The sequence below is a fragment of the Biomphalaria glabrata genome, chromosome 1 (genome assembly GCF_947242115.1).
Source record: "Biomphalaria glabrata chromosome 1, xgBioGlab47.1, whole genome shotgun sequence".
NCBI classification, from domain to species: Eukaryota; Metazoa; Mollusca; class Gastropoda; family Planorbidae; genus Biomphalaria; species Biomphalaria glabrata.
In genome coordinates this window covers 18,962,733-18,976,900 of record NC_074711.1, presented here as the reverse complement: position 1 = coordinate 18,976,900, position 14,168 = coordinate 18,962,733, and the positions used below count along the sequence as shown (strand labels likewise).

Genomic DNA, 14,168 nt, shown 5'->3' with positions numbered 1-14,168 from the left:
ATGTCCAGTCTTGTCTCCCTTTCATCTGGGAACCCATTAATAATAGATAAGACTCCTATAGTTACATCCTTTTTTTCCCCTATCAAAACTATTCAAAACTTCATCTAACACTGGCCTAGATTGTGTTACTCTGATGTCTAAGATAAGAACTCTTTGGTGAAAAAAAAAAGTAAAAGCTAAAAACATTTTGAGGCCCCGAAAGGGGAATTGCTGCTATTAATTTTGTGTGATCCGTCCCTTTGTCCGTCACTATTAAATCTCAAAAACAAGAAAAGAGATTCAATAATTGAAAATAATATTTCATGATATCTTGAAGCCAGCAAATTTCAGGAGCAACAGCTAATGTTTTTCTTGTGAAAGCAAACAGTTTTGTTTTGAAAATTAAACATGTATGCCGTTTTATTTTCATAAAATACATCATTTTTAAAACTTTAACTATTAATAACCTGGAGGGAGAGAGTATGGAGGGAGGGAGGATTGGAGTGAGGGAGGGAGAGAGGAGTGTATGAAGGAAGGGGATTATATTGAAGGAGGGAGGGAGGGAGTATTGTATAGAGGGAGTGAGGGAGGATTGTATGGAGGGAGGGAGGAGGGTGGGAGGATTGTATTGAGGGAGGGAGGGAGGATTGTATGAAGGGAGGGAGGAAGTATTGTATTGAGGGAGGAAGGGAGGGAGGGAGTATGTGGCTTTTCAGTACTAAATAAGCTACTAACAATGTACAGAATACGTCTATTTTTACAATGCCTCTATTCATGTCAGAACTTCGTGGAAGGTGGGTGGGCGTGCGAAGAGTGGAACCTTAACGCTGATCTCAAAAACAGCGTTTATGATTTTTCCAGAAATTGAATAACAGTTGAATTGTTTCGCCGAGAAAAGTTTTACTAGCTCGTAGGCCACACTTGCAAAACTCAAGTTTGACTGTTATCAATTTTCCAGTATAAAAAAAAAATAAATGTAAATTTTGCTAGAGAACTAAATCTAGGTCTAAATCCAACATCGGTTTTGAAAGGACTATCGCGTTCTTGAAAGGACTACCGCGTTCTTGAAAGGACTATCGCTTTCTTGAAAGGACTATCGCTTTCTTGAAAGGACTATCGCTTTCTTGAAAGGACTATCGCTTTCGGGAATTTTTTAATGTAAGGCATTATTGATTCAAGAGTTGAATTCATTAATGTTCAGGAAAATTGTATGCATCGTCTTTTTAGTCTAGATCATAGACATAAATAAATATAGACTGGCCGATAATAGAGTTTTATGAAACGAAAATTTGTGACTTGCATTTCTGTGTACTTTATTTATGTCTAGGAGTTTTGTTTAATCTCTAAGACTGAAGATCATGCAATTTTTCAATTTTTCAGAATTCGGAAATCCGAATACAATAGATATACATGTTTTCAAGTTACTTGAAGTTATTTCCTTTTTCCAGTCTATATTTATTTATGTCTATGGTCTAGATCTAATCGCCCATCATTGGAATAGTATAAAGTGTAGTAGATCTATGCATTCGCTTAACCGGGATTCTTTCTCGTGGGAAAAGGAGGGGGTAGTGGTGTAAAAAAATGTTCCATTGTTTTTTAATCTAACATTCATTAGTTATTAAGGGAGAAATAATTAATACATGTGTTGCTTAAAGGAAGTATTATCTTTTTAAAATGTTTTTATTTTTTAATGTTTTTCTTGTTTTCCTAAATATGAATATTACATGTACATACAGTAGACATTTTTAAAAACAAGATTTAATACTTTAATTAATTTAATATTTGCATCCACTGTTGCCTTTCTGGAAGATAATATTTCTTCCAGAAGCTATGAATGAGAGATTAGACATTCACCAGCCTCTCGGTCAGTCATCAGTTAGATGAGCAATTTATCCTAGCTGTTAGTCCAGAGTGACGCTGAACTATAGCCTCATAACAATCAGTTGATGGAATACGCTTTCTATATTAACGTTGTGATAATAATAACAACGTCATCCGGACAAATAATAACATTACACTTTCTCTAATCACACACACACACACACGCGTCAGTTTTGTATGGAGGAGGGAGGATTGTATTGAGGGAGGGAGGGAGGGAGGATTGTATTGAAGGAGGGAGGATTGTATTGAGGGAGGGAGGGAGGATTGTATTGAGGGAGGGAGGGAGGATTGTATTGAGGAAGGGAGAGAGGATTGTATTGAGGGAGGGAGAGAGGATTGTATTGAGGGAGGGAGGGAGGATTGTATGGAGGGAGGGAGGATTTATGGAGGGAGGGAGGAGTGTATGGAGGGAGGGAGGATTGTAGGAAGGGAAGGAGGATTTTTGGCTGTCAATAGGTTGTACTTTGTACTTTTCTGATATTGGCGCTGAAAGTATTGAAACCTGCTTTTTTTTCTTGCATTCTTAACTAAACATATGGCCCCTGGGTCGGACCCTATGGAGGCCGCCTCTGAGTTTGTGTTTACACTATCTTGTTCTTTTATCAGTCTATGCGCGAGAGAATTCTGATCAATCCAGTTTACAAATCTGATTATATTCAGACTACAATAGTTAAATGTATCTTTGTGTGCGAGAGATCTGACTTCTGAGCAAGCCAGTTAATAAATCTATTTACTTTCAGTCAACTAGGCTGAAATAAATTATCGCAGTGGAGCTGTTCTCCATTTAATGTATATCCTGGAATACTTTTTGTGATCTTCTTTACGTAACTCTCCTTTGAATATTGTAATAACTGAAGGGAGACAACTCAAAGAGACAAAGACGTTTATTTACACGGAGACATGACAAACACAAAGGGGCATCTGCCTTGGGCACAGCATCTCCATATTGGCTCTCTACTTGGGCGGAAATCGTTCGTCTCCTATGTCAACATCCGACTTGTCTGGTCACAGATAGTGCGCACCTTCTTTCTGCACTATCTTGGATAGCGGTGTGCATGGCAAGGTTATAACAATATAATATCCTGGTAGTCGTGCAACATAATATAGAAGAGCTCTCCATCTCCAGCTAACGTTGTCATTGTCTTCTCCACAATGTGATGGCTATATCTTCATGTTCCTACTTAGTGTAAATAGAATTCATTAAACCCCCAGAAGAATTTCCCTTTTTAGCATATTGTATTTAAATTCAAGTTCTTGATAGAATTACCTTTCTCTGTAGAGATATTTGGATTAGATGGAGTTATCTCCCCCGAGGTTTGATACATCAAAACGCTAATGGACTGCTAATAAATAAAAAAAAAAATGATACACATTAATATTGAAATTAATTCAAAATATTGTCTATATTTTTTCTAACTTAAGAGCTGAAACCCCAACGGTATTTTCCATAGTCATTTCATGGAATCAGATTCTTTATTTCAATGCAGAGTTATTGAAAACATTTTTTTTTATCGCGAATGATTTATTTTTTTGCTTCGCTTAAAGAATTTCCTTTCTATGGTATTTGTGTGGGCCACTTATATGAAAAAAACTATTTCAAGCCATTATATGAAGGCTTTCAGTGTAACTGAACTATGGTGTTTACAATGAGGCAAGGTTTTTAAAGAGATCTTTGTCTTCCGTAATGTTTTATTTTTATCATTCGATCAGAATGCCTTCCCTTTAAAGCTCAAAACGCAATGACGTAATTAAAGCCAGTTAATGGAATCTTAAGAAATGTTCATAAATAAATTATGTTGTGTCTCTGATTTGTAATTTTGCAATATCATCCGGCAGTGAAAAGGTATATTTTAAAAATCGTTTTGAAGAGAGTGGAATAATTGAAGTCCGATAAAGTCACACCGTTATCTCGGTCTGTTTTGATATTGAATAGATCCATTAGCACCGTTTAGAGTCCCAGGATTACCACCTCCGACTCTTTGAATACCGCTAGCCATTTTCTTCAGCCCTTTATTACTTTCTAGTAATTGGTAAATGGTAACCTACTAAATGAGTGGTTACGAAATGTTCTATCAGTTACTTTGCTTAAAACAGAGTTAGATTGGTACACATTTTGTAGAAGCAGAACCAAACTCGTGCCAGAACATATGTCCACCATTAGTCTATAAACCTTGACCAAAACCTCTGTTCCAATCCTCCTTCACGTGACCCAATTATTTTAACCTTGTAACGGTAACTCTAATCATGGGAGTAGGGGAGAGTGGGGTAGAATTTTGTGACTTTTTTTTAATTTTTTTTTTTTTTTGAGATTAGATTTTAATGTTTATCCATCACTTGCCCGAGCATGGCCGAGAGGTTTTGAGGCTAAAAATCCATTCTTTAATAAAATACTAAAGCAAACTATAGTCAACAATTTCCATGAGCGCAGCCAAGGGGGGTTTTGAGTTTAAACACCTCTACTTCAGAGGGTTTGAGTTTAAATTTCTCCTCAAGGGGGTTTTGAAGTTACCCCCCCCCTCTTCAATAGAAAACAAAAGCCAAAGACAGTCAGAGATTTCCATGAACGTAGCCAATGGGTGTTTTGAGGTTAAAGCTCTTTTCTATGAAACGATAAGCAAAGCTACATCAGAAAATTCCATGAGTGTAACCAAAAAAGGATTTTGTAGTTAACCTGTCACGCCCCAACTCTCCAATAAACAAAATCTAAATCATTGTCAATTAGTCACTGGGCTCCATTAACAAAGTGCAGTGACTAACAGATTTGATCTTTGAACTACAATGTTTGAAACAAGGATAATACATTGTAGACATCTCAGAATATAAATATTTTTTAAAGTTTCCAATACCAGAATTAATGCTTGGCGCCCCGCTGCGGGAGGTTCCACCAAATCCCTTTGATATCTATTGTCGTTCCAAAAAATCCAGAAGGAACCTGTTCTAGGGTTTAAAAAAATGAAAGGACGGAATGTAATGAAGATAAATTGCGTCCACACACACACACACACAAACGCACGCACGCGCGCACACACACACACACACATACATACATACTTACATACATACATACATGTATACATATACATATATGTGTGTGTGTGTGTGTCCATGACTCTAATGGACTCATAACATACTTCTTTTTAATATTACAGCGCGCATATGTAATGAATATCTTAAAAAAAAAAATATTAATTAATTAAAATGTTACTTGTAAATTGTAATCAAGGATCTGAATATCTTTTGTCCACATAATACTTTTTTTTTACTTTGTATATTTGTATTCTATAGAAAGTTGTGCTTACATAAATGAAAACAAAACTTTATTTACCTTGTGTGTATTTGTTTTTACCTGTTCATGATTCCGATTAAAACTGACGAGAATTTGAATTCTAATTCGACTCCAAACATTATGAATATTTACACAACCAAAACAAATAGGTTGCTCTTACAAACATTATGTTCTGGTATTGAAATCAAACATCTTACCTTAGCAAACTACAGTCAGCTGCATCACCATTATTGCGATATGAAAACTAAAAAGTAAACAAGATTACAAAGAGAGTTTGTGTTACACAAACTCAGAGGCGGCCCCCGTCGAAGTCGGATCCCTGTCGGATCTGCATATTCGCAAATAATATTCAAGAGGTGATTTAATTTTGATGTAAAATGTTTTACACGTTTCGGATGTTCCTTCAGAGTTGAAGATAATTACTTCCTAGTCCAAACCTCCCGCAGGACGACGGGGGATGGGAGCGGGCAGGGTTTGAACCCTGGGCCATCCATAAATCTGAAGGACAGTCCAGCGCGCAAACCGCACGACCAGGCAGCCATCCGATGGTCAAAAGTAATAATGTTTCAAAGATTCATTTGCCGTAAATTTAAATTTAAATTTAATAAAAAAATAGTAGATTAGTTTTAGTATATTAAAACATTACAATATTGATCAAAACGTTTGGAAATGAAAATCTACACTTTTTTTTTACACTTTAAGTTTAGAAATTGAAATTCTACATCTTAATCTAGTCTATTTTAGTCTAAACTAGATCTAGAAATTCTAGATCTAGACACTAAAATAATTTTAATAAGAATATAAATCCAGATCTAGATATACTGTAATAAAAATCTAGATCTAGTTTAAAAAATCTAGATTAGATCTAAATCAAGATATCATTCCTTTTTTAAACGCGAGTCACATAACGAGGCTTAATAAACATTACTATACCGAGTTCTTTTTTCATTTCATTTGAAGAATTAATTCCATATAACGTCAGAGGGAAAAAAAAACACTACGTCACACGGCCTAGCTAGACTAAAAATCGCCTTCATCTATAAGAGCCATTTATCGAGTGTTCATAGACTTTGGTGCACCGAGTGCGTTCTTTAAGCATTTCATTTAAAGAATTCATTCCACATGACGTCAAAGGAAAAAAAACACTACGTCACACGGCCTAGCTAGACTAAAAATCACCTTTATCAACACGAGCCATTTCTCGAGTGTTCATAGACATTGGTGCACCGAGTGCGTTCTTTTAGCATTTCATTAAAGAATTCATTCCATGTGACGTCAAAGGAAAAAAAAACACTACGTCACACGGCTTAGTTAGACTAAAATATGTTTTCATTAATACAAGCAATTTTTTCGAGGGTTAATAGACATTGGTGCACCGAGTGCGTTCTTTTAACATTACATTTAAAGAGTCCATTCATATGACGTCAAAGAAAAAAAATTCCATTACCTCACAATAGGCTAGTACCGGTACCATAAAAAAAAATGTCTTTATTTACACGAGATATTTAACGAGGGTTCATAGACATTGGTGCACTGAGTTCTAATAGATATTATTTAAAAAGGATCAAAGCCACATTGTTTTTGCGTTTTGTCTGTCAGTCGGTCTGTCCGTTATCTTGATATAAAAAAAACAACTAAAAGTTATTAAAAATTGATTAACCTTTATTTTACGTTTCAAAACATCGCAATAATTTTTAGGTATGAACACAATTGAAAAGTTTATATAATAGATTGTTCCGAATTTCAGATAAATGTAATACCGTTAATTAAATTTTTTGGATGGTCTCGTATAAAAATTAGATGTACTACAGCCACGTGGAGAGATTTTCATACCTTACTTTGGTGTTTGGATTCTGTTTTCCTTAAAAATCGGAACATAATATTAACGATAATTAGTTTTTTAATGTTTTAGGTAGAAAGTTAAATGTACTGTAAGAGAGTAGTGAGTTAAAATATTTTTCATAAAAATCCGTAAAAACATTATTTCGTAAATGAGAAGATTATTTGTTTACTAATTAGAAGAGGGAGTTGAAACAATTATTTGGCGTTAGTAGATTTTTAAATAAATTCGGAAATTTCTGGCGACGATTTGTAAGAAACAAAATCCGGAACTTTCTTTATCGATTACAAAACTTCTATGTTATGTTTTACAAGAAAATTAAATGTCTAAAAAGTAATTTTCAGTAATCAATTCTAGTAAATTACTTTTTTTAAAAGCCTTATGCGATTTCAAACAATCATTAGGCATAATTCATGTTTTATAAAACAATATCCGGAACATTTTTACACTTAATGAAATATAAGTCAGTATAGAGATTATGATTTAGCATTAATATGCTATTTACATAAAAAACGGAACAACATATAATTGATAATGTGTTTTTGCAACGTTTAAGCATGGAAATTGAATGTAATATAAGTTAGAAGAGCAAACAAACATTTGTTGGCGTTGATTAGTTTTGCACAAAAAAATCCGGAACAATCAATTTTAGATACTTAAAACTATTGAGATGTTATGGGAGGAACATTAAAGGGTAAATCAGATTTTCAATAGCTTTTAGAGTTCTAGTTTTTTAAATCTAATCGTGACGGACAGACCGACCAACAGACAAAACGCACAAAAATAAGCTTCTTATATTCGGATGGGGGCACTAAACAAAAAATAAATAAAATCTGATTTTTAAAAAAAGTTTAAGGAATTGGTTTAGCACCTGATCATGTTGCGACGTTACGCTACTGCACGAAAATCGCTGCATAAAAAGTCCATTTAAAAAAATGTGCGTGATATTTACATACAAAGTGCATTATTAGCCTTTATAAACAAACAGAAATGTTTTCTTTTAATTTTAGCAGCTAGTTGACCAGAAAAAACATCTTTAACTATTATTTGTATTTGTTGTAAACATTTCCTGTACATTTTAAAAATATATTTGACTTAGTGATACTGAAAATACACAAAAACTGTCCATCTTTGTTAGCATATTGTAACATTGCCTCCCTTACATTTACGTAATTGTTTTAGAATTGGTGTATTTTTATGAAAAATTCGCTTGCATAATTAATTTTATAAATTAAACGGTTTGCTTTTAGAAAACCAAAAGTAGCCGTTGCACCTAAACTTTTCAAGCCGGATTTAATGATGAAATAATATTTTTCATATCTCTTCTAGTTTTCGAGATCTGAGTGTGACAGACGGACAGACGGACAGACGGACAGACGGACATTTTGCACAAACCTAATAGCGGCTTTTTCCCCTTACGGGGGCCGCTAAAAAAAAGAAAACAAATTTAGACTTTCTAATGAAGTTGCTAGTAAAATAGAGAATACATTGCATGGGTTGCATAATGTAAAATGATCAGGTCTTAATTAATTTTAAATTTCCTGTCCGGAAGAAAAACGAAGACAAACGAAAATTGCTGTATTTCAATTGGATACATTAGCATATTTTTGTCCCAAAGAACCCAAAAAAAAAAGCAACTCCTTGATATATAAATATAAATATCTATCTATCTATCTATATTAGGGGTGCACCGGATAGTCCCTCCGGCTCCGGCTTCTGCCGAATATCCGGCATTTTTTACTATCCGGTGCTATTCGGCTCCGGTCGGATATCACTACCGGATAGTAAACCGGATAGTAAAAAATGCACCTATTTAATATGCATAAAGTGAACCTCGTTCCATTACTGTCTGTTATAGAATGTATTAATGCTTATATGAAAACAAAATAATGTGCTTAAAAATAGAGCCATTATGAATATGCACCAAACTTCGTTTATTATAAAGACAAGGCGTGTTAATAACTTAATATAAATAGAGATGAAACTTTACATCATAAATGCGCTTTACATACAGAGCAGCAATGGCTGGCACTTTTTTCAACTTGTCTTGACCTTTGAGTAAGTTAGTTAACATGTTTGTTTGTTTATTATGAGATAGGTTTTCAATCAAGGGTCTGGTCCACAAACCAAATTGTTAAGACATATTGACACTGTCTAGAGGTCACTAGATGATGACACTAAGTTTGTTTACTTGAAGAGAAATGTAAATTAGAGCGCTGAACTACAAGACACACCCCTACAAGTATTTTGTTAGACAAGCCACGGGTATAAAAGTGGCTTGCAAGGGCATTTAGTAAATTAAATAGTAATAATAATGGCTGATAAAAAGTCATCACTTATATGGCGTTACTTTAATGTCAAAACAATGGACAACTCTAAAGCAGTTTGCAATGCTTGTAAAATAGTAATGTCACGTGGTAAACCAAGCAAACCTAAAGACTTCTCAACCACCACTATGATTAGTCATCTACGCTCGAAACACCCAGACTTATTCAACGAAATGACTGCATTGAAATCAGCATCAAGTAATATCACTGCCTGTGCCAGTACGTCTACGAGCTCCAGTGATTCGTCAAGCCTCACACACAAGCAGCAACCAGGGATTAAAGAGGTCTTAGACAAAGCTAAATTGTGGGATATTAATAGTGATAATGCTAAACGCATTCACTTGGCCATAGCAAAGATGATTGCAACTGACATGGAACCTTACCAAGTAGTTGAGAAGTCTGGATTTATTTGACTTTTAAAAGTACTGGAGAAAAGATACACTGTGCCTAGTCGCAAATATTTTACAGAACGTGTTATTCCAGATATCTACGACAATATTTCCTCAAAGCTTCGTGAAATGCTATCCGATGCTAAAAGCATCGTTTTCTCAACGGTCACTTGGACAGCTGATAATACCACCGAATCATATTTTGGTTTAACTGCCCATTGGTTGAATGAGTCATTTGACCGAAGCAGCTATGTTTTGCATTGTACAAAATTTAATGGCCAGCATACGGCTGCAAATTTGCTGTACTTAAGATATTTACTAAGCCATTATCTGTATTAGATACAAACCAGAAGCGGTTTGTGGCCTTTAAAACACGAGCCTAATGACAAATTGATGGTGTCAAATACATGAACACAAACATCTACCCACTATACAACTTAGATTGTACTTAAGAAAGATTTACGCTATAAAACCAAGAGTGAACTTTACCTTTGAAAGATTTACATTAGTTACATATATGTTTATATATTCTGCATGAGTTATCCCACATTCTACTTTACAATACATACGCACACACCATCTCATGTTACAAAGATTAGTTTATGATAAGCATATCTGTAAAAAAAAAATGCTGTTCATTTTAATTTATCAATCAGTGATAGAGTTTAAAGTAAGAAAGTAAATAACAAAATATGAATATAGGTATGTTATATAGAAGATTTGCGAAAACTTCAGTAAAACGAGCTGTTTGAGTCATGTAGGTATCCGGCTCCGGCTCCGGCCGAATTGTACTATCCGGTTATATCCGGCTCCGGCCGGATATCAAAAAGTACTATCCGGTGCACCCCTAATCTCTCTCTATATATATAAATATATATATATATATAAATATATATATATATATATATATATATATATATATATAGATAGATAGATAGATAGATAGATGGAGATGAATGGTGATCTCTGATCCTCCTCAGGTCGACTCTACTGTCCAGCAATGTTTGACGATTGGTTATGTTGGGACTATACACTGGCAGGGACAGTGGCCTCAGCTCCTTGTCCAGCTGATTTTCAGCCACTGCTTAACAAACACGGTAAGTGACCTAGTGATCACGTTACTTGGAGAAGAAGCTGATCAGAAGTGGGGTGATGAGTACTATATACGTAGGGGTTGGGCTAGGTGGGAAAATGAAACCAAGATCTAGTGTTCTTGTAAGCTAATTTTTGAGTTACATGCTTTCCACCATTTAAAACATCAATTTCACCATTGCGTACCTAACGTTTCAATGATTCATTAAAATACCTCTGGTCAACTCACACATTTGGAGTGGACAAAACCTAGAAACTCATGGGTGGATTTTTCTAGAAAATTAACAGTTAATGCATATAGTTGGGAAAAGAATTACTAGCTCGTAGCCACACTGGGAAAACTCTAGTATGACCATTATAATTGTTCAAAGTCTAAAAAAAAATACTTTTTTCGAACAGACTCTATGTCTTTGGCTGTTTCCGTATTCATTGAAGAGTTGAATCAATTCATGTTCAGGAACATTTTGCGCATCGTCTTCTAAGTCTAGATCTATAGGCCTAGCATTAGAATATTATAAAGGTATATAGGCTTATACATTCGCAGAAAACAGTATTTTTTTCCCCGCGCGGAAAGGGGGTGGGGCGGCTTTTGTTTTTTTAGAATCTAGCAATGATTAGTTATTAAGAATAACGTGATCGCTCTATCTAAGATGTATAAAGGGGGTATTATCTTTTTTTTTCTTCTTTTTTTTTATTCAAGAAGCAGATGGTTGATCAGCTAATTTGTTATAGAGTCATCCGTCAGCCCGTCATGTACCTCTTGGCAGTAGCTATGGTCATTAGAATCAATAAAAACACATTCGCAATTTAACTGCTAAGCATATTTTCTTTCTTTGAACTCTTACAAACACGCTGAACAGTATTTACTGTGACTATGACACTGGAGTATCCTCCCATGCATACACTAATTTTCCAGCCACTTGGATTCTCTCCAATTTAGCAAACATCAAAGACGTTATTAAACAATATTTGTACAATCACATTTGTTTCCAAAGTATAATTCACGCTACATTTATTTATTTACGCTAATCTGGCAATAGAGGATACAGTTCTCAAGAGCCTTTGTTTCGTACATCAATGCCTACTGGCAGGGTAAACATTTGCGGTTATGTGAGAATAGCATTACGGCTCAATAAGCCTACCATACAAATTGGCGGAGCTTAGTATTTGTTTAAAATGGCTTCTCAGGTTTAGACTGTTCTAACGACATACGTGTTTATGTCCGCAGAGATGGCCACAAAGATGTGTGATGAAAATGGCAACTGGTTTATCAACCCGCTATCCAATAGAACGTGGACCAACTATCTCAGATGTGCCCACCTCACAGTGAGTCATCGCCTCTGCTTAAGTTATTTCTTAGGACATGTTAGTTTTGTCTAATGTTGTTCATTTAATTGAAAACATTTATATATGTATATTATCTTTTTCTGTACTGTCCTATTAATTTGTAACCGATTGTAACACGTGCATAAATTGCGCATTTTTAAACCAAAAAGTGGAAACATCATCAGATGAGGATCTGAGAGCAACCAAACTAGTGACATGATCTGTCAAGATTGAACAAGTTAATTATAGTTTTAAAACGATAAGATAAAAGAGAATGTCAAGAAATGAAGAGAATGTTTTAATTAGAGTTTTAAAAAATATAAACGTGGTCCTTGGTGAATCCGGTGTACAAGATAGTGTATAGATAAGCTATGTATTTTACTAAACATCAAATCATTTTAGTACCACATAAAAAAAAATTCTCATCTCAAACACTTGTAACACAAAATAGATTCGTTTTAATATTGAATTAGTAACAGTGATCTTTCCATCTAATGATATTGTCATGTAAAGCCTAGGTGTTTCCATAATAGCTCATAATCCTCCTCTTTTCATGTTCTCTAGGTTCCATAATAATATCGCTTCTACATTATCCTTATCGCTTTCTCTTCTTTATCTGTCCTACTGTATTTTATTGATTAGAAAGTGTCAACTGGATCTTCCTCTTCTGTAAGTGTACATCTCATTGTAAGGGATACATTTGGTTTGTAAAATCTATTGACGAGCATTTTTTTCATTCTATGTACTGCATATGGCCATCGAAAAGTGCAAAGGTCGGGTGCGTGGAACTTAGAAAAAGGGGCAGCATAAACAGATTAGATTCAGTTGTTATAGAAACCATTTCTTCTAGTTGCGTGTGACGTCATAAAAAATCTACACGCTTTGGTGTTTCCATGCCACGCGTAGAAGTAAAGAACAGAAACAATGCCTTCCCGTCATGCCCATGTGGCCGGATACAATTTCGTCTAAACAGATTAGTCGGCCTCACAGAAACGCTACCCCTGGCACTTACATTATAAGCCCATCAAATCCCCCCACCCCTCCGCCCCGCTTACCCAACTCACCCCTCTCATTTCCCCAGTCCTCCTCAGCATGTACACTCTGTCATGACCACCAAGGCAGAGCGAATTTTGTTCATGTGGTGTTTGTTACTCTCCCTTTATCTTTGGTTTCTCTCCCCTTACCTCTCGTTCACTGTCATCATGGCCCTCATCTTCATCTCTGTCTTCATTAGGCCACCAATTGTTATCAGTTCCTCATATTGATGGTCTACGTCATCACAACGAGGGATAATCAAATCTAGCACAGGACATGACACACGTAATCAACAACATTAGCGTCATCTGAGTTTTTCTTTTTCTATTTTTTTTTTCTGCCTTTCTTAGCATCTTTAATTAGTCAAATTGAGATTACCACAACAGAAATAGAAAAATAGCGGTATTTTATATTAGCAGATACAAAGCATATTATACTCACATGTGAAAAAAGTGAAGTACCCATATTGAGCTTTCTGTCTATATGACAGATGTAAATATCATCTATATCTATGGCCTACGGTTAACGAGGTAGCCTTGACCTTTCCTAACTAATGTTAGCTACCCATCACAGTAAAAATCCCAAAATGTTAGACTTCACCGAAACTGGAACCCGAGATCTCTCGGTTCAGAAGCCAAGCACTTTACCACTTAGCCGCAATTTAATTTATTTTATGTTGGTTTTTTTTTGTTTTGCTTAGTTTGTATTTTTTCGAGCTTTTTTTCTTATATTGCTTACCAAAGGGCGGGGCGAGTGGACTAGCAACCTATTTATAGCAAGTTACCTATTTTGGAAAATCTTAAAATAATATATGTTTCTCCCTTGCGACTTACAATAAACCTTTTAAAAAAACAAAGCTTACCCACACTTCCTTTATTTTGAAACCGGATTTACAAAAAATCTAGCTATTTATAGTTTTCCCACCATGTATGAAAATCTCCAATACATCCAGATTTCATGTTATGGAATAAAATGTTTTTTTTTACAATTTCATGACATTACTAACAAATATG

General features: G+C 35.0%; 1 protein-coding gene across 4 annotated transcripts in view; it reads left to right on the top strand.

Annotated features, from left to right (window-relative positions):
- Positions 1-14,168, top strand: part of LOC106058138 (calcitonin gene-related peptide type 1 receptor-like) — a 194,744-nt gene that overhangs the window by 150,817 nt on the left and 29,759 nt on the right. For all 4 annotated transcript variants that reach the window (XM_056026565.1, XM_056026550.1, XM_056026572.1 and 1 more), the window contains exons 4-5: positions 10,683-10,799; positions 12,023-12,120. In XM_056026565.1, coding sequence (XP_055882540.1) covers positions 10,683-10,799; positions 12,023-12,120 — 215 coding nt within the window. The remainder of the gene's footprint in view (positions 1-10,682; positions 10,800-12,022; positions 12,121-14,168) is intronic.